This window comes from Ranitomeya variabilis, chromosome 1, assembly GCF_051348905.1.
Source record: "Ranitomeya variabilis isolate aRanVar5 chromosome 1, aRanVar5.hap1, whole genome shotgun sequence".
Classification (NCBI taxonomy): Eukaryota; Metazoa; Chordata; class Amphibia; order Anura; family Dendrobatidae; genus Ranitomeya; species Ranitomeya variabilis.
In genome coordinates, this window is record NC_135232.1 from 195,040,037 (window position 1) to 195,058,230 (window position 18,194).

The 18,194-nt window shown below is 42.7% G+C and overlaps 1 protein-coding gene across 2 annotated transcripts in view; it reads left to right on the top strand.

Annotated features, from left to right (window-relative positions):
- Window positions 1-11,540, top strand: part of ISOC1 (isochorismatase domain containing 1) — a 48,386-nt gene extending 36,846 nt beyond the window's left edge. The window contains exons 5-7 of one of the 2 annotated variants that reach the window (XM_077291538.1): window positions 6,714-9,133; window positions 10,370-11,099; window positions 11,326-11,540. In XM_077291538.1, coding sequence (XP_077147653.1) covers window positions 6,714-6,860 — 147 coding nt within the window. In that variant the 3' untranslated portion in view covers window positions 6,861-9,133; window positions 10,370-11,099; window positions 11,326-11,540. Of the gene's footprint in view, window positions 1-6,713; window positions 9,134-10,369 lie in introns of both variants that reach the window. The other variant, XM_077291530.1, reaches the window with a different exon arrangement.
- Window positions 11,541-18,194: the final 6,654 nt, after the last annotated feature.

Below are 18,194 nucleotides of genomic sequence, written 5' to 3' on the forward strand. Positions count from 1 at the left end.
AGGGGCGGTCCCGCTCCGATGGGCGTCTCAGGTCCGGTCCGGGGTCTCCCATCTTCATTCCATGACGTCCTCTTCTTGTCTTCACGCCGCGGCTCTGGCGCAGGCGTACTTTGTCTGCCCTGTTGAAGGCAGAGCAAAGTACTGCAGTGCGCAGGCGCCGGAAAGGTCAGAGGCCCGGCGCCTGCGCACTGCTGTACTTTGCTCTGCCCTCAACAGGGCAGACAAAGTACGCCTGCACTGGAGCCGCAGCGTGAAGACCAGAAGAGGACGTCATGGTATGAAGATAGTAGGCGCCGGAGCGGACCTGAGACGCCCATTTGACCGGACCGCAGCGGGACCGCCCCTGGGTGAGTATAATCTAACCTGTTTTTCTCCTCTTTCAGGTAACATCGGGGGCTTATCTACAGCATTACAGAATGCTGTAGATAAGCCCCTGATGACGGTGAGCTTACCTCACCATCGATTTTGGGGGTGACAGGTTCCCTTTAACTAAAACGTCACTGTGCTGCCGGTTTGTTTGTTCTCCTGCAGCTCTCGCTATCTGTGAGTTATGAGAGCTTGAACATATGGGTGGTGGAACAGCTTGAAAATATGAAGTGCTATATATTGAAAATACTCGTCCCCAATTCATAAAAACAACGCCGGTCTTAATGAGGGAGTGTTTTGGAATCAAACCTTTCTGATTCATTTAGAGGTGGACGCTTCTTAATGAATCATGAGAGTTTGACAAGTGGCATTTGCCTCACCACAAATTTTATTCCAGTCAAAGACTGGAGTAAGATTTCTGGAGTAAGGTACATGCCCTCTTCCATCCCCATATCCTCCCATTTTAGCAGAGCTGCGAGAAACTGCCCTGAAAACACCAAAAGTCACACATTTTTTCAGAATTTTGAGACTTTACCTAATTCTGGAATAATTTCTTTGATGAACTGGGGCCTATATATTTATTGTCTTAGACTGTTTACAGTTTTAGCCTCATCGCCACTCATGCAGATCTGTGCATGCGCGCCGCTCACTCTGGCAGTGTCACTGTGTGAGCGCCGGCCAGGACCGTAGTCATGGCCCGCACAGATGTCTGCTTTAGTGCGCCTTGGCCACCCACACCATATACACATACACACTCACTCACTCACTCACTCACTCACTCACTCACTCACTCACTTACTCTGTCTCAATTGGCTGGTTCTCAGGGTCCTCCCTGAGTCGCAGAGAAACTTCTTTCTTCACTTTAGTACATAAAGAGACAGCCCAGTTCCAACTTTAAATGAACAACTTTACTTTATTCCATACGCAGCACGTCCAGATCAGTTACAGCTTTGACATGGGATTCCACATAGTACACATCCTTCACTCTCCCTGTGCTCCTCATGTCTCCGGGCATGCTCCCAGATCGTTTAAGAGTTCCCCTGTCCTTTTCACAGCAGGCATAAGGGCATCTGCCCACGTAGAAAGCTGCCACAACTTGGAGCAACCTGCGTTTCTATTCTGCTGTGACTTCTGCTGTAGCCTTCTCCTGTAGCTTCTGGCCACTATAGACCCTGGACAGCTGGGCTCCTAGCTTCACAACATTGCAGGGTCACTATGCTGTCCCAGGGCTCTAAAGCCCTTCCGGACTGTTTGGGCTCCCTGGCCCTACTGCTCACAATCAGGAAATGTTCCTAGGTTACCCACAGTGGGCCCTCCTATCTTAACTATGTATCCTAAGGTACCCCATCTAGTGTCCTAATTGAGGTACTGCACTTTCCCTAAGTAACAGAATTCATTCAACAGCACATGAGTAAAAACAGTATAGACAGAGTAACACATTGAGAACCGGGATGAGTAATAATAACATCCCTGTAACCCCCTTACAACTGCGCCTCTGAAGCCAGGTGTATACTTCCCGGCTCCAGAGCTGCACTGCGCATGACCAGAAGCTCATAAGATGGCTTCCATTCGTGCACAGTGCGCGCCTCTGAACCTGGGAAGCGTACATCCAGCTTCAGTGATGCTGCCCGAGTGAGTGGCGCACGTATGCAGATTTGCATGGGCTGGTGATGACACCGCTTGTGCATATTAAGTTATCACGCCCATCTGGGAGTGATGACATGGAAAGAGGGCTGACAAGTCTGGGGCAACTAATGCCCCATTGACTAGTCAAAACCCTCAATAGCCTAGGAAAAGCGGAGTTTATAAATGTTTTTTTAAAGCATTTATTTAACTCAATTATGTTATACAGGGCTGGTTAGGGAGGGAGTTTAATCACACATAGCTGAATGCTGCTAGATTGGAGGGCATGGGGACCTGACAGGTTCCCTTTAAACATCAGGGTTTTTATTCCATTTTTTTTTTTTTTTTTTTTTTTTTTTTTTTTTATGAATTTCATTCTTTTCATGAATAAGTCTCATGTCATCCGTCCAGATAGCTTTCTCCACACATGTCCCATAGGGCTTTATTAAAATCAAAAGTAGGTTATAGCTGGTGGTCTGTCACTAAAATGGCCCTGATTGAGCTGAAGGTTTGTCGTACTTTTTGCTTCTTTCTGCGTATAACTGTCATGTTGTAGAGAGATTTCCGAATAATTCTGCATTTTCCTTGAGACGTCAGTCAGCTGTGAGCTGATCAGGTTTGTTAGCCGATGCATCCAGCAAAAAAGGGTGAAAGTTGGTGGAAACATTGAGCAGCGGATAACCCAGCTAAATTGTGTTAAGACCTTGCCGTCTGTGCCCCCAGCTAGTCTCTGAAAAGCCACTAAATTGTCGTGGCATAAGTGCGAATTGAGTTCTCTGAATAAACACGCTGTGCTGACATTTACAACATTGAACAGCAGTCACTGCAGGCAAAATCCATGCATCAATAGCTGTGCCCTATGAAATCATTACACAAAATGGCATCATTATACTCCTGTAACTAGCGGAGGGTTAGAGGTAAGCACCGCTGTGTTCACTGCAGAGACAAAGCCTCAAAAAATCACTAGTTATTTTCAGAGAATACAGTGACTAATTTATATTATATGTGGTACAGGATTTTTTTAAAGAAAATGTTTTTCATTTCACTTTTAACCCCCACTCACCGCTGAGTAATTTTTACCTTTTTGAGAACCACAAATTTATTTCCATCTCATAATTCTGGATTTCAAAACATTTATTTTTGTAGTGCCTTATTATTATTTTTTTTTCTGCAAGAGCTCCACTTTCTGTCCTTTAAAAGGGTTAGCCGTCCACTACTTTTAAAGGTAACTAATGAATCAAGGGAGGAGTAAGAAATTTAAAAAATGGTAGAACGACCCTCACCGGTTTCCTGACATCAACATCCTTTGGGTTATGTTGCATGACTTCTGCAGCCTTCACATTCCATCTGAACAGGAAGAAATATCTCTTCTTGATTTCTTACTCCACTGTCACGACTGCTGCGGGGAGAGCTGCATACAGCAACAAGGGAGCTGAGCAACTAACCAGGTAACAACCAGGACCTGAACCATGTGACAGAGTAGGAGGTGGTCGGGGCGGAGTCAGACTCTGGGGTGCAGAGAAGAGACAAACACAGGAGAGTAGTCAAACAAGCCAAGATCTGAACCAGGAGATCACGAGGTACCTAAGGGATGAGACAGGGGATTGTCAGAAATCCAGAAGAACAAACCAACAGAGTAGCATGGAGAGCAAGGAAAACCATTGCAAACCGGGCACACAGACTAGAACAGAAAGTATAACTGACAGGGAATCCTAGTGTGGAGTGAGTATAAATACCCCTCCCAGATCAAAGGGGGAGGCCAGCAAAATTAACCCTGAGAGAACAGGACATTAACCATGTCCTAACCATGACATCCACTTTGGTCCGATTTAGGGTTAACCTTTATAGTAGGGGACTACTGCTTTAACATTTTGCAATACATGTATATTACAAGTCCATCCAGAGAAACTTGGCCAGGATTTTTGGCTTTCCAATAAATGAGACTTAAAGGGGTTCTACGCTAATATAACACTGATGGTACACTCTAGACTATGGATTGGCCCTCAAAGGGTAATTGTTTAAGAAGCCAGAAACCACCAGTGACGGGGTTGGGGAGCTTTGCATGCACTACCCCTCTGCTTCCCTGTATGGTGCCTCTGTAAAAGCCAGTGTCGAATGCTGCAACATGGGCCCATTCTTCAAAGAAATGCTACAAACCAATCATTCTGTCGATCGGCAGGAGTTGCAGAGGGTGGACTATTACTCCATTCTAATCTTTGTTCCTGTTACTCCCATTGGCAAAATATTACTAGCAGGTTTTTTTTTTTTTTTTTATTTCACACAATAGAAATAAGATTAGCTTTTTCTTGGTATAGGTAAACCCTGTATAGTGTAATCTACTCAACGTGAACAAAATATGTTGAGGATATTTAACAATATTCCGTTTAATGTGGCATTTGTCAGTGATAAAATGTTGTTTGTTCAGGCCACGTTCACACATTCAGTATTTGGTCAGTATTTTACATCAGTATTTATAACCAAAACCAGGAGTGGGTGATAAATACAGAAGTGGTGACGTGTTTCTATTATGCTTTTCCTCTGATTTTTCTACACTTGGTTTTGGATTGCAAATACTGAACGTGTGAACGTGGCCTTATTTTTCTGCTCTGTTCGAAGTACTCTATGTCTAACCATCTGAAAGACTCCTCTCATCCAAAAACAGGGATGGACACATTTGTTTTATCTTTCTGTAGGAACAAGAACACTTTTCCATGCTTTTGTATGGCAGTCCATTAATTCAGACCATAATAGTAATTGCCAAATCAAAGGAATTTTATACGTCCAGTGGATGTTAAGTCTACACACCCCTGCTAACATGGCAAGGTTTTATTGCTATGTAAAAGAAAATCATGCAAAAATTGAAATATTTAAGTGAAATCTTTTAGGTTGGGAAAAGAAGAATATCTACTTTGCTGAAGTACTGTTTGAATTTGTCAGCATTCAGTCTTTTTAAATTGGAGACTATCAGCATGGCACATCTAGAATCTTTTTGCACACTCTTCCTTGCAGTACTGCTCCAAATCTGTCAGATTGCAATGGCATCTCCTATGTACAGCGCCCTCTTCAGGCCAGCCCACAGTTTTCAATTGGATTCAGGTCTGGGCATTGGCCATTTTGAAATTTTGAACTTCTTCCCACATGCTTTTAGCAGAGTTGATGTAGGGTTTGGCAGAACACAGCGGGGCTTGGATGTTTTTTCTTTGTAAGAAAAAGCTTCCGTGTTTCTACCCTAACCCACAAGCCACACATCTGAAGAATATGCGAGATTGTCGTCACATGCAGTACACAGCTAGTTCAAGCAGCTCCTTATGGCCACATTCACTCTTTAAGTATTTGTAAGCCAAAACCAGGAGTGGGTGATAAATGCAGAAGTGGTGCATATGTTTCTATTATACTTTCCCTCTGATTTCTTCCACTCCTGGTTTTGGCTTACACATAGTGATGTAAAATGCATGTGAACATGGCCTTAATGTTGTTGTAGGCCTCTTTTCATCCTTCCAGACCAATTTTCTTGTCTTTTTCAACAATTTTTGAGGAACATTGCGTTCTAGGTAACGGCACTCTTGTGCCAAATTTAAGCCATTTCTTGATGACCGTCTTCAGTGTCCCTTGGTATATCTAATGCTTGGAATTTTTTTTTTACTTTACTCCTGACTGATAACTGTCTACAACACAGCAAAGGGATCTTATTGTTATCTGTTTTACGGACTGTGGCTTTTGCTGTGATATTCAAGTAAGAAAAGGTCAGGAAAATCCTACTTGAACAGAAACTTTGTTTTATTCAGAATCGCTAAATGATGGTGGCTCTGTCCTGACTACTATTTAACATGAGCTTAAATGGGACTGGCGAATTTTGAACACTACTGCATCCCCAAATATATACCGTATATAAGCCAAGTTTTTCAGCACCTTTTTTTTTTTTTTGTGTGCGCTGAAAACTTCCCCCTATAGATTAGTCATTGTCCCAGAAAGATGGCAGGGGAGGGGAGCAGCGGGTCACAGACGCAGGAGCCGGCGGCTGCGGCTAAAGCCTGTGCCCACTGCTAAAAATGAATATTCACCTCGCTGGCAGTGAATATTAATTTCTCTTATAACGGTCGCAGTTCCAGCTGCAGCTTTCAGCAGTGGCCGGGCTCTCAAGGGTGCCCGCTCATAAAGGGAATGAATATACACCTCTCTCCACTTCCCATAGGCATGGAGTGAATATTCATTACCTTAATGAGCGGGGACACGTGATCGCTCAGCCTGAAGAGCTGCTAACACCAGAACGAGATGAAGCGAGTGTGCGCAGGGAAGGGGAGTAGGATTTTTTTTTTTTTTATTGGCATGCATGGGAGGACGGGGAGCCATGCATGTCTGGCTTATACTCCCATCAATAAGTTTTCCCCGTTTTCCGTGGCAAAATTAGATGCCTCGGCTTATACATGAGTATATACGGTAAGCGGGTGTTCACAATTGTGCAACTGCATTATTTTAGTTTGGTTATTTTAATTTCCCCCTTTTTAATGGATTTGTACAGATTATGGGTTAAATTTTAGGTGGAAAAATTTAGGAATTCATCTATCTTAGTATGACTTTTTTTCCATGACAAAATACACACGTTATACACACTGACCAAGAGCTGTGAGTTGTTTTTTTTTTTTTGTTTTGTTTTTATAGATACATTAGATCATAGTTTAATTATTGTAAGTATTTTCTTTCATGATTGTACTTTTCTTTTGCAGCGTCTTGCAAGGAACGGGATTATAATTACCACAAGTGAGGCCGTACTTTTACAGTTGGTGGCGGATAAGGACCATCCTAAATTCAAAGAAATCCAAAATCTGATTAAAGCAAGTGCTCCCGAGTCAGGACTCCTTTCTAAAGTCTAACTGCAAAATGGATGACGCTTCTAATTGGATTCCATTTACTCGTGGTCTTATCCAGTACAAAGCAATTGCAGATCTGCATGAGTATTCCTTGCAGTGAACTGACATCTTCAATACATTCATGGATTCATTTGTAAACTAAATGATTGTCTGCGTGTCAAAAGTGAATACTGTAACTTGTGTAGCTGTTTATGGATATTGCTTCCTTAATAAATGGGTTCCTTGTGGTAGATCAGGACCAGGACTGTGCGGTCTTGGTCTTTATTACTTAACACAAGAGGCAGGGTTCTGGGATTGCTTGTGTCATTGTAAATCTGGTTTACATTTGTAAACGTTTGGTTATTAAATGTATATGGTATGTAGAAATGCCAGTCACTTGTTGCATCTTCCACAAACTGGAAGAAAACAGATTGTGCCATCTGTCTACTTTAACCCTATTTCTATACATTTTCACCCAGTCTCAAGTCTGTATTAAAAGGCTTATTTAGCCCTTACTGGAAATTTCTACTAAAGCTTTTGGGATCCAAATCAATGATTTCTCTGTAATTAACCAAATTCTTGTAGCAATAAGTTGCAGTCTTCTAGGTAATGGTTTCTATGTTGCTATTTTGCACTATGAGATTACAGCTGACAAGTTAAAACTGGTCTGTCTGAATCAGGCCTTATTCACATCACTTTTCTTTCATGTTATGTCCATTTAAAGAAAAATCAGAGCATGTCCTTCTCTAATCCATTTTTGCAGATCAGAATTTGCCATGCAAGTCTATGAATCACTGATGGAAGAAGAAGCTATTTGTGGGCTTCGTTGTTTTTATTTTTTTCAGACACAAAAACGTACCAAGTTTGGGATAAAAAAAAAGACAGACCGACCGACCCCAGAACAGTAAATCGGCATGATTTGTATGGAAAATGCTTTGAAAACTGGATCCAGGCTCCAGATTCATTGTTTCACACCTCCGTTTCATGTTGTTTTGGCCGATTCCGTCACTGTGCGTTTTTTTCCGTCGGACAAAAAAACTTTGCAGTGGACGTTTTCTCCGTCCGCCGGAAACGACTATTTGGACGGATCCGGAAAAAAACGGATGAAACGTCTGGCCATCAGGCACAATCCGGCGCTAATACAACTCTATGGGGAAAAAAGGGATCCGGCATAAAAAAAAAGGGATCAGTTTTTTTCAAAAATTGCCGGATTGTGCCTGAAAGAAAAAGCCTGATGTGTGAAAGTAGCCTAAGGGGCAGGGAGAGCACTATCCTTATGAATGCACCAGACACCTAACCACCACTCTAAGGCTATGTGCAATTTCCGTGGCAATTACGTAACTCTCTGCCGCGGGTAAAACGCATGCGGAATTGGCATGCGTATTCCCAATAAACGCTAGCATTTTGCAAGCGTAATTAGCTTGCAGAATGCTAGCGTTTTCCAAGCGATCTGTAGCATCGCTTGGAAAAATAATTGACAGGTTGGTCACATTTCTCAAGCATAGTGTTTGACAAGTGTGACCCACTTTTTACTATCGATGCTGCCTACGCAGCATCAATAGGAAAAAGATATAATGTTAAAAATGATTAAAAAAAATTGTGCTATTCTCACCTTCCGGCAGCCACTGCAGCCTTCCCGATCCTCGCGATGCTCCCAGCAGCTTCCGTTCCCAGTGATGCCTTGTGACAATGACCCCAGATGATGTAGCATCACGTGAGAATGCGCGTCATCACAGGTCATTGTCGCAAGGCATCACTGGGAACGGGAGCTTCCGGGAGCATCGCTAAGGCCTGGGCTGGATCCGGGGGCCGCCAGAAGGTGAGTATATAACTTATTTTATTCCCATGGCCTGGAGGAGAGTCTCCTCTCCTCCACACCCGGGTACCGTCCGCACATGATCCGCTTACGTTGCGCTTGGTGGGCATAGCCCCATGTGGGAAGTAAGTGGATCAATGCATTCCGCACAAAGAATGAGCATGCTGCGTATTTTTCCGCAATGCGATGCCGCCGCCGAAAAATACGCAGCATTAGCACAACATTGCGGAATCCCATTGAATTCAATGGGTTGTGTATACGTTTTCACTGCGAAAAAATGCGGCAAAAACGCATACAATCTGCAACGTGTGCACGTAGCCTAAGGGGCACGGGGAGCAGTATCCTTATGAATGCACCAGACTCCTAACCTATTTGTCTAGTGTGTGTTTTTTCAGCTCTCCAAGTAACCATATGGCAGATCTACTATCAGTAAGACCCTACAGCTGTAATATCCAGCCCTGACATAGGACAGAATATTAAGGTAAGTATTATTGAAATCCACCGCACTCCCTGTGTGGAATATCTTAGAAACAAAAGGATTTTTTGAAATTTGCTAATTTATTCAAGTGAAAAACAGAAAATCAAATGTGACCGATCAAATAGTAGGCAGTATAAGCGACTGAGTGATTGACGTTTCGACCCTCCCGGGTCTTACTCTAAAGTCGCACTTAATCCAGGATTTATGAGTGGCTCTTATGGTAATGAGGATGTTATCCCTGTAGTGTCAAGGGGCAGGTACAGTCTTTTTGATACCAAGTATGGCCTGATAGTTGATTTCTCTCTGAGTATGACCTTGCTGAGGAATAGCAGCGGTGTATCAGCGTCTTGCTGCTGTTTGCATATGCGATTCAAATAGAAAGTTGGTATGTCACTGGAGACAACCTTTTTTGCAGGTGCCAATGTATCAGCCTTAAATTGCTGGTAAGTTGTATGTGGTTTAATGGATTTGCCAGTTCTGGATAAAGCCTTGTAGTGGGGTAACAGCGGCGCAACTGCGTCTTGCTGGTGGACATGTAGGCTTAATACCCTTAGTGGATGGGGGATAGCGCTCCTGCGCAGGAGGAGCGCTATCCCCCATCCACTAAGGGTATTAAGCCTACATGTCCACCAGCAAGACGCAGTTGCGCCGCTGTTACCCCACTACAAGGCTTTATCCAGAACTGGCAAATCCATTAAACCACATACAACTTACCAGCAATTTAAGGCTGATACATTGGCACCTGCAAAAAAGGTTGTCTCCAGTGACATACCAACTTTCTATTTGAATCGCATATGCAAACAGCAGCAAGACGCTGATACACCGCTGCTATTCCTCAGCAAGGTCATACTCAGAGAGAAATCAACTATCAGGCCATACTTGGTATCAAAAAGACTGTACCTGCCCCTTGACACTACAGGGATAACATCCTCATTACCATAAGAGCCACTCATAAATCCTGGATTAAGTGCGACTTTAGAGTAAGACCCGGGAGGATCGAAACGTCAATCACTCAGTCGCTTATACTGCCTACTATTTGATCTGTCACATTTGATTTTCTGCTTTTCACTTCAATAAATTAGCAAATTTCAAAAAATCCTTTTGTTTCTAAGATATTCCACACAGGGAGTGCGGTGGATTTCAATAATACTGATACTAGACCTTACGGTCTGTCTCACCAGCACCCCGATCTAAATTTAGAGTGCAGGCCAAATTATATTTACATTTAAGAATATTAAGGTAATACATGCAGGCTAAAAGAAATATGAGATAAGATACTGTAACACTAAGCGAGACTCTAGATTTTAGTAGCCTGTCTACTGCCAGGAAACTAAAAGAAAAGTTCAGCTGGTCAATCAAAGCTTTCAAAAAAGAATTGGGCTATGTTTCCACGGTCAGGAAACGTAGTGCTTTGGACGCGGCGGATACCCCACTCCGCCCAAAGCGCCACCCCCCTTTGTACGCACGGTGATTCCGCCTGTGTTCATTTAGCATAGGCAGAATCACTGCAACCTATCCATAGAGTCTGGTATTTATCTTGCGGAGACTAAGCGTCTCCGCAAGATAAATAGAGCTGCTGCGGTCTATAAAGACGTGCCGCATGTCCGGATACGCAGGGCCGTGTGCACATAGTGGAGATGGGACTTCATAAAATCCCCTCCACTATGCTGTAACATCTGGACGCTGCGGATGTACGCAGCGTCCAATCCGCAGCAAATCCTGAGGGAATACGCCACGTGGAAACATACCCTTAGAATTTCTAGATATATTGAATATTTGGCTCATGGGATTTGCACAGAACTGCCACAAGATAATAGAAATGTATAGTGCAAGCAGGCTGTGCATGTTCAGTATATATAACGTATACTGATAGGAAAATGATTTAATGTAGAGATTGGAAGAGTCAAACTTCCACTAATGTATTTCTAATTTAATTTTTTATAAGGGGGACAGCTGAAGGGTTTGGCATGTTATACATGCTTGTGTTTTATGCTATGAAACTGTACCATCTCTATACCTACACTTGAGTTTGGCGGGGGACAATGAAACACTATTATCAGTTCCATGTCTGTACTCCGACATCAGATGCAGCAGACTTTGTGGCCTGCTCTGGTCATGCTCTGAATGTATTCGGCACCTGTGCAGAAGTGAACAGAGCTGGTGGACAGCTGGGAAATGGGGTCACATAGGTGTAGTACCTGACATCTGCCATCTTCACTTCTTTGGATGCGGAGAATGCTGCATTCATTGTTTACACGGACAATAAGGGGTGCTTGTAAGCATGAAGAATCTCCTAGCATTGTTCATGGCATATTGACTTTTTTTTTTTCTTTTATCATTTCTATGATCGTATCTTGGTGGATGACCTATTGTTCTTTTCCCTGGAGTGTAATTATTTATTTTATTTTTTTTTCAAAAAACACCAAAGTAAAGTAACCAGCTCCAACCTTATTTGTGCTTAAAATCAAACTTTAAGCTTCACTATTACTAACATACACCGACTACTAATTTAAAATTAAATACTAAAAAAAGGTCAATTTAATCTGTTATTTAGAGAAAATATATGTGTGGCAGCAGTTATGTCTGTGCTCCAGTACTGATTTATTCACTGGGTTTGAAAAGTACCTATGGGAATTAACAGGATGTGGATACAAGCTGTTGGTCCAGATGTGGTAGAAAATCTCGATTATGAGCTATATGCTCCAAAACTGCACATTTTATTAAACGTTATAGGAACTGCCTTTCTCCAGTATAGTAAAAGTAATGCAGAATGTGTAATATTTATATTTTATAATGATCCGTATATGCTTGGACTGAAAATCAAAAAATATCCTCCTACTGAAGATTTTCCATATTCGACTCTTAGGGCTCAAATTAAAAGGTATGTTACAAACTTGAAGAAGTTTTCTGAGATTTTTGATTGATGGAATATCTTTCACTGCAGCAGCTTCTCTTGCCCCTTTCTTTTGCTAATCATAGTCATACCCTGATGGCCATGCTAATTGTGTACCAACGATGGAATGCAGATTCACCTGCTGGGAATACATCAAATTCAGTATTTGTTGCAGTGGTCCAACAATTTGTAAGTTTTGGACTTTGGATTATACTTTTAGAGTAAGCATTTAACATGAATCTCCTGGGTGTGTTTCAGTTTCCTCCCACACTCTGAAGACATAATGATAGGAAATTCAGATTGTGAACCCCAATGGGGACAGTGATGACTTGTCTGTGAAGTTGCTGTACAGAATGTAAGCAAGAATTATAATGGAGAATGTGGTCACACACTGTAGGTGTCTGTCAATGGATATTGGTATAGTTACATTACAATTCCAAAATTTGAATATTAAAAAATTCCTCTATGAATGGAACAGGGCATATCAAAGAGAGCAATATTAAGCCAAAAGAAATAGAGAGAGACCAAGTAAAGAGTCAATATATATAATACCTTATTAAATACAGAAGTACAATTAATATATATGCTTCTCAGTAAATTAGAATATCATCAAATGTTAATTTATTTCAGTTCTTCAATACAAAAAGTGAATCTCCTATTTTATACACTACAAACAGAGTGGTCTATTTCAAGCGTTTATTTCTGTTAATGTTGATGATTATGGCTTACAGCCAGTGAAAACCCCAAAGTCATTATCTCAGTAAATTAGAATAATAAACAAAAAAACACCCGCAAAGGCTTCCTAAGTATTTAAAAAGGTTAGTTTGTGCTCTATTTCTTCTTTCGGTTTAATATTGCTCCCTGGGAGATGCCTTGTTTTATTTACATATAATTTTTTTGGTATTCAAAATAATTGTGATTAATTTGTCACTTTAGAAGTGACTCTAAATAAGGTGCCTCTATACAGTACCTCAGTTGGAATACATCTATATATAAAGTGCAGTTTTTGTGTGAAGATCTTTCTAGATTGTACAATTTTGTATGTGAATGTTTCCATTTTTGGCCAATCCTTGTTGAATAAAATGTGACATTTTTCCAGCTTTGTTCTACTGTAGAATTTTTTGCGTGCCTATCAGGCTTAGATTAATATGGGTTACTGTGCTTTAGAAAATCAGTTACATCCTCCTATAATCTCATTCTTTTCTGTCTGTCACGTAATTCTCCATCTGGAAGACATCAATCTGGGGTGGGGTCTGCTTTGTTAATGAAATGTTAGATTAACACAGAAATTCTCTTTAATGCTTAGAATGTCGAATTACATGGCAGGTGGAGAGAAATAGAAACCAGATGGCAGAACAGTGTGATTTACATTATTTTAGAAAACTTTTTTTCCTTTATTCATAGCAGTAGTGGTAGATTGGGTTTTAAAAATTCAGTTATAAGAAAAATTAATTACGCACGCTTCTTTCAAATCTTTTTTTTTTTTTTTTTTTTGTATCAAGACATAATTTTATAAAAATAAATACATTTGGTACTTAGAGTCCAAAGATACAAACTCAGATGAACTGCAACACTTGACAAATTAGACCATGTATTTTTTTTTTTTAACAACTAACTAGGTCAAAATGCAGAAGTGTGTGGAAAAATTAAGAACTCCTATGGATGCAGTAAGAGAGTAAAGTGTAGCCTCCAGATGTTGGCAATCTAATGCCCTTCATCAGTTGTTCATCAGAAAGATTGACCATGTCCATAGAAGCAGAAGTTTTGGGAATTTGCTGGTATTGTACGTTTAGGCATGTGTGAGGAGGAAGAAAGACATCAGCAATGATCTTAAGGGAGCAATTGTTATAAGGTTATTTCCAAACAGTTTATTGTTTTATCATTCTACAGTGAGGAAAATTATCCACTAGTGGAAAACCTAGATCTTTAAAAATTGTGGAAATCTGCAGGTAGAGAGGAGTGTTCTTGTGGTCTGACACGAGAGCAGTAGTGATGAGCAAGCGTGCTCTGATAATGTGTTACTCTTATCATTTGAAGATGCTAGGATATCTTCAGTGTGCTCGATTACTATGTTCGACAAGTTGTGACTGCATGTATCACGGCTATTCGACAACAGCAACACATGCAGGAATTTCCAGTTTGCCTGCAGCCACGGTGTATCGAACATAGTACTCGAGCACGCCATGCATCCTAGCTTCACAGACTTCAGAGGAGGAAAGCATCTGCACTGATTTCCCTATTAATTTTATTTTTTCCGGGTTGATCAGGGGCCGGACAAAGTAGGGTCCGAGCAGAATTCCGACCCTAGTCACCAGACGTTAACACCCCGGGGGTGTAGGTGATCCTGATGAGACTCAGGTATCTGAGGTGCACATGGACTGTGCTGTCAGGGCAGTAAGAGGAGGAGGAGGGTGACTCTCAGGTCAAGGAGCAGGAGTACATAGAGCATGACTATGAAGTTGTTGATCCCACTTAGTGTGAGCCCAGAGCCATGCAGCTGAGTAGCTCAGCAGAGGAGGTGGAGGAGGAAGACGAGTAGGTTACTTTGCGGCTTGCAACAACGACAAACACTGCATCCTCAGCCACATCTTTGGTTACAGCAAAGGTGGCGAGCCTGCAGGGGTGGCAAGGGTTGCTTAGCCTGCTCCTTTTTTCAGACTGCAAAGGATGACCCAACGCACGTTGTGTCAACTTTGCAACAAAATGACTCGGTAGAGGCAATAATTTGACTACTACATGCATGAACCAGCACATGCTCGATCAACATGCGTTAGTCTGGGAATATCACTGCTCAAAAAATGCAGACTGGCAGGCCTCGCCAACCGGAGGCCGTCCCATCAAACACTTCTGCTTCTTCCTCCTCTGTCACCAAGGCAAGTGTTCTCTCACAGGCCTCCTGTCCCTGAACCTCCACTTGTTGACCCCTTACAGTCACGGTGAGTGAGGGCCTCTCAGCTGTTACAGAAGTGGAGATGACTGATGTTTTAGTTTCACCAAGCACACCACATCTTTCTCAATCAACCATAACATCTCTTCCTGCACTGCACTTAGTCCATCAGTTTGTTGTATTCACCCTACTCCACCCTCTCTCAGCACAGTAGCCAGCCCTTGGTCCCACAGTTGTGGTCACGTAAAATAATGTTTTCTCCTACACATGCCAAAGCTCAGAGCTTGAACACCACCATTTCGAATCTGTTGGCCACAGAAATGCTGCCTTTCCGCCTAGTGGATTCAGAGGGTTTCCGAAAGCTGATGACCATTGCAGTTCCCAAGTGCCAGTTACTCAGTCGCCAATTCTTTTCTATGAAAGCTGTGCCTGCTTTACACCAGAATGCCGCAGAAAACATCACCCATTCCTTGAAAAAAATCTGCCAGAGTGCATTGACACCTGGACGACATGGGCAGGGGTGTTACATCCTTGCTGACTGGGCACTGGATGACTGGTGTATGTGAGGACAATCGGGCAAGGGGCTGCTCCTCAATTCTTGGAATCCCCAAGGCTTGCAGGACAAAACCTCTGTATCTAACACCTCCTCCACTGCTTCTGCCTCCTCACCTCCTTTAGGCCCTCCACCTGCACCGTCAACCTCTCCCTTAATGAGACGTGTTGCAACAATGCAGAGAGAATTCCCTCCACCTCCATACTGTGCAGCCATAGCTCACTGCAGTCAGGCAGTGTTTAAATTTAATTTGCCTTGGAGATTGCAGTCACAGCTCAAGAGTTGTAGACAGCTATAGAGGCAGAGTTTGAGCAATGGCTGTCTCCACTGAACCTGGAACTAGAGAAGGCTGTGTGTGATAATGATGCAAACCTGGTGGCGTCCCTATGTTGGGGTAGCCTCACATACGTGCCTTGCATGGCTTACGTCCTCAACCTGTTGGTACAGCAATTTCTCCACCACTATCCAGGCCTGGATGCGCTACTGCAAAAAGAATGGTTGCTGTGTCCTTGCACCCTGAAGGTCATTGACTTGCATCGCTACAGAGGTCTTTCAGCCTACCGATTAACCATTTGATGTGCAATGTGCTGACACAGCGGAATTCCACTCTTCATATGTTTAAAAGTCTGTGGCAGCGGAAATGAACCCTGGTGCAATATGTCCTTTTGCGTAGCCTAGGCCATCGTAGTGCATATCACACTTGAGGATATGAGATGAAGGACCTCTGCACCCTTCTGCACAGTTTTGAAATGGCCACTAAGATTGTTAGCTCTGACAATGTCGTCATTAAAATAAGTATTCCGGTCATCTACATGCTGGAGCACACTTTGAATAGTCTGCAGGAGGAGGAGTTTGTCCCAGAGGTAGAGGTCAGTTCGGGACTGTCATCGCACAGGCGAGTGCCATAGGAGGGTGGATTACAGCTATCAAGAGGGCTCATTGTACCAAACAAACTGTTAGGGAAGTTGCAAGAGACAAGGAACAAATGGAAGAGGTGATTGGCATGCAACAGTCACTAAATGAAGATGATAATTATTCCCCTTCTGATGGTCATCGCTGGCGGGGGGGAAGGAGAAAGCAAGCTTGAGTGTTTCCCCGCCACCAACACACCAAGGACTTGAATTTCATGGAAGTGCCCAACAAATGGCCTTCTTGCTGCACTATCTGCAACATGATATTCGAATTGTTAGGATTAGAAATAGTGCTGACTACTGAGTTGCCACTGTTAGATCCACCTAACGAGTAAATTTTGCCAGATGACCATCCCCCCTCCCCCAGTAAAGGGACACACACATGCTGAACTATCGAAACATGCTTGTAGACAATCTTAAGAGTGGTGTTCCACTCCAGACAGCAGTGAGGCAGACTGTGCATAGCAGTTATAGCCTTCCAACCCCAGGAAAGGCGAACAAATTTCTGTGAGTCATTTCACACATTTTTTTACACCAGCCCGTGCATCAGCAGACCAGAGTACAAGACTGACTCATGAACGACAGGAGAGGATGGTGCAGGAGTATCTCATACTCCATATCAATGCTATGAGAAGTTATTTGAACCCTTTTCCATCTTGGTTTTCAAAAATGGAAGAGTGGCCTGAGCTTGCCTGTCTTGCCTTGGAGGTTTTGTCATGCCCAGCAGCCAGTGTTCTCTCAGAACAAGTCTTCAACACTGCTGGTGGTGTCCTGACGGATAAGCGCATCCGGCTGTCCCCTGAAAGTGTAGATCACCTATATTTCGTCAAAATGAACAAGTCATGGATCTCCAATGACTTTTGCACCCTAGTCGCAGACTGGGCCAACTAGGCAATGGTGTAGTTTTTAGTGTGCTGCATTGATCTCGTGTTAGTGCAGTCTGTGACTTGTTTGTCATGGCTTCTGTGCCTGCTGTTGCTACAACTACTGAAGTTCCAACACATTTTTTGAAATGTGGAGACTCCAAGTTGGGTCTCCATCTGGTGGGTTGCCTGTAATGAAAGGGATGTCAGCTCCATTATACTACTTCTACTCTAAGGAAATTGATGCCACTTAACTGATGTCACAATAATGTTTTGAAATGTGGAGACTCCAAGTTTTGTCTCCATCTGGTGGGTTGCATGTAGTGGAAGGGGTCTGAGAGGCCCAATATACTATTTCTACTTTGGGGAAATAGATGCCACTTTACTGGTGTGTGCCACAAACTTTTCAAAGTGTTTGGACTCCAAGTTGGGTCTCCTTCATGTATGTTGCCTGTAGCAGTAGGACTCCTATACCGCCAGGCTTGCATTTACTTTTAGTCAACTACCTATGTTACGATGCTTAAATGTTTCTAACAATAGTAGTCTATGAAGCTGATATTTGTGCCACTTGAGTGTGACTGTGCAAAAAAGCTGTTTGATCTGTTGCATGAGGTATTAGGGCTCCCAGCAAAGCAGGCTTACACCGGTTCCTCATCCACCTCATCTTAATTGAAACTTAAATTCAAAGCTGTAAATGCTGGCCCAGACCCTGATTCCTCATGCATGGTGCATGGCTGACTCCTGCTGATGTCATGAAATTTCTACTTTGAGTCAATTGCTGCCACTTTTCCTGTTAATTGCCCCTAATTTTGTGAAATGTTTGGACTCCTAGTTGGGTCTCCTTCATTGTGTTGCCTGAATTTGGCAGGCCTCTCCGAGCACCAGGCCTACACCAGTCACTTCTACACCTGTTACTGATCAATATTTCAGCTAGAAATGCTGGTCCAAACCATGTCC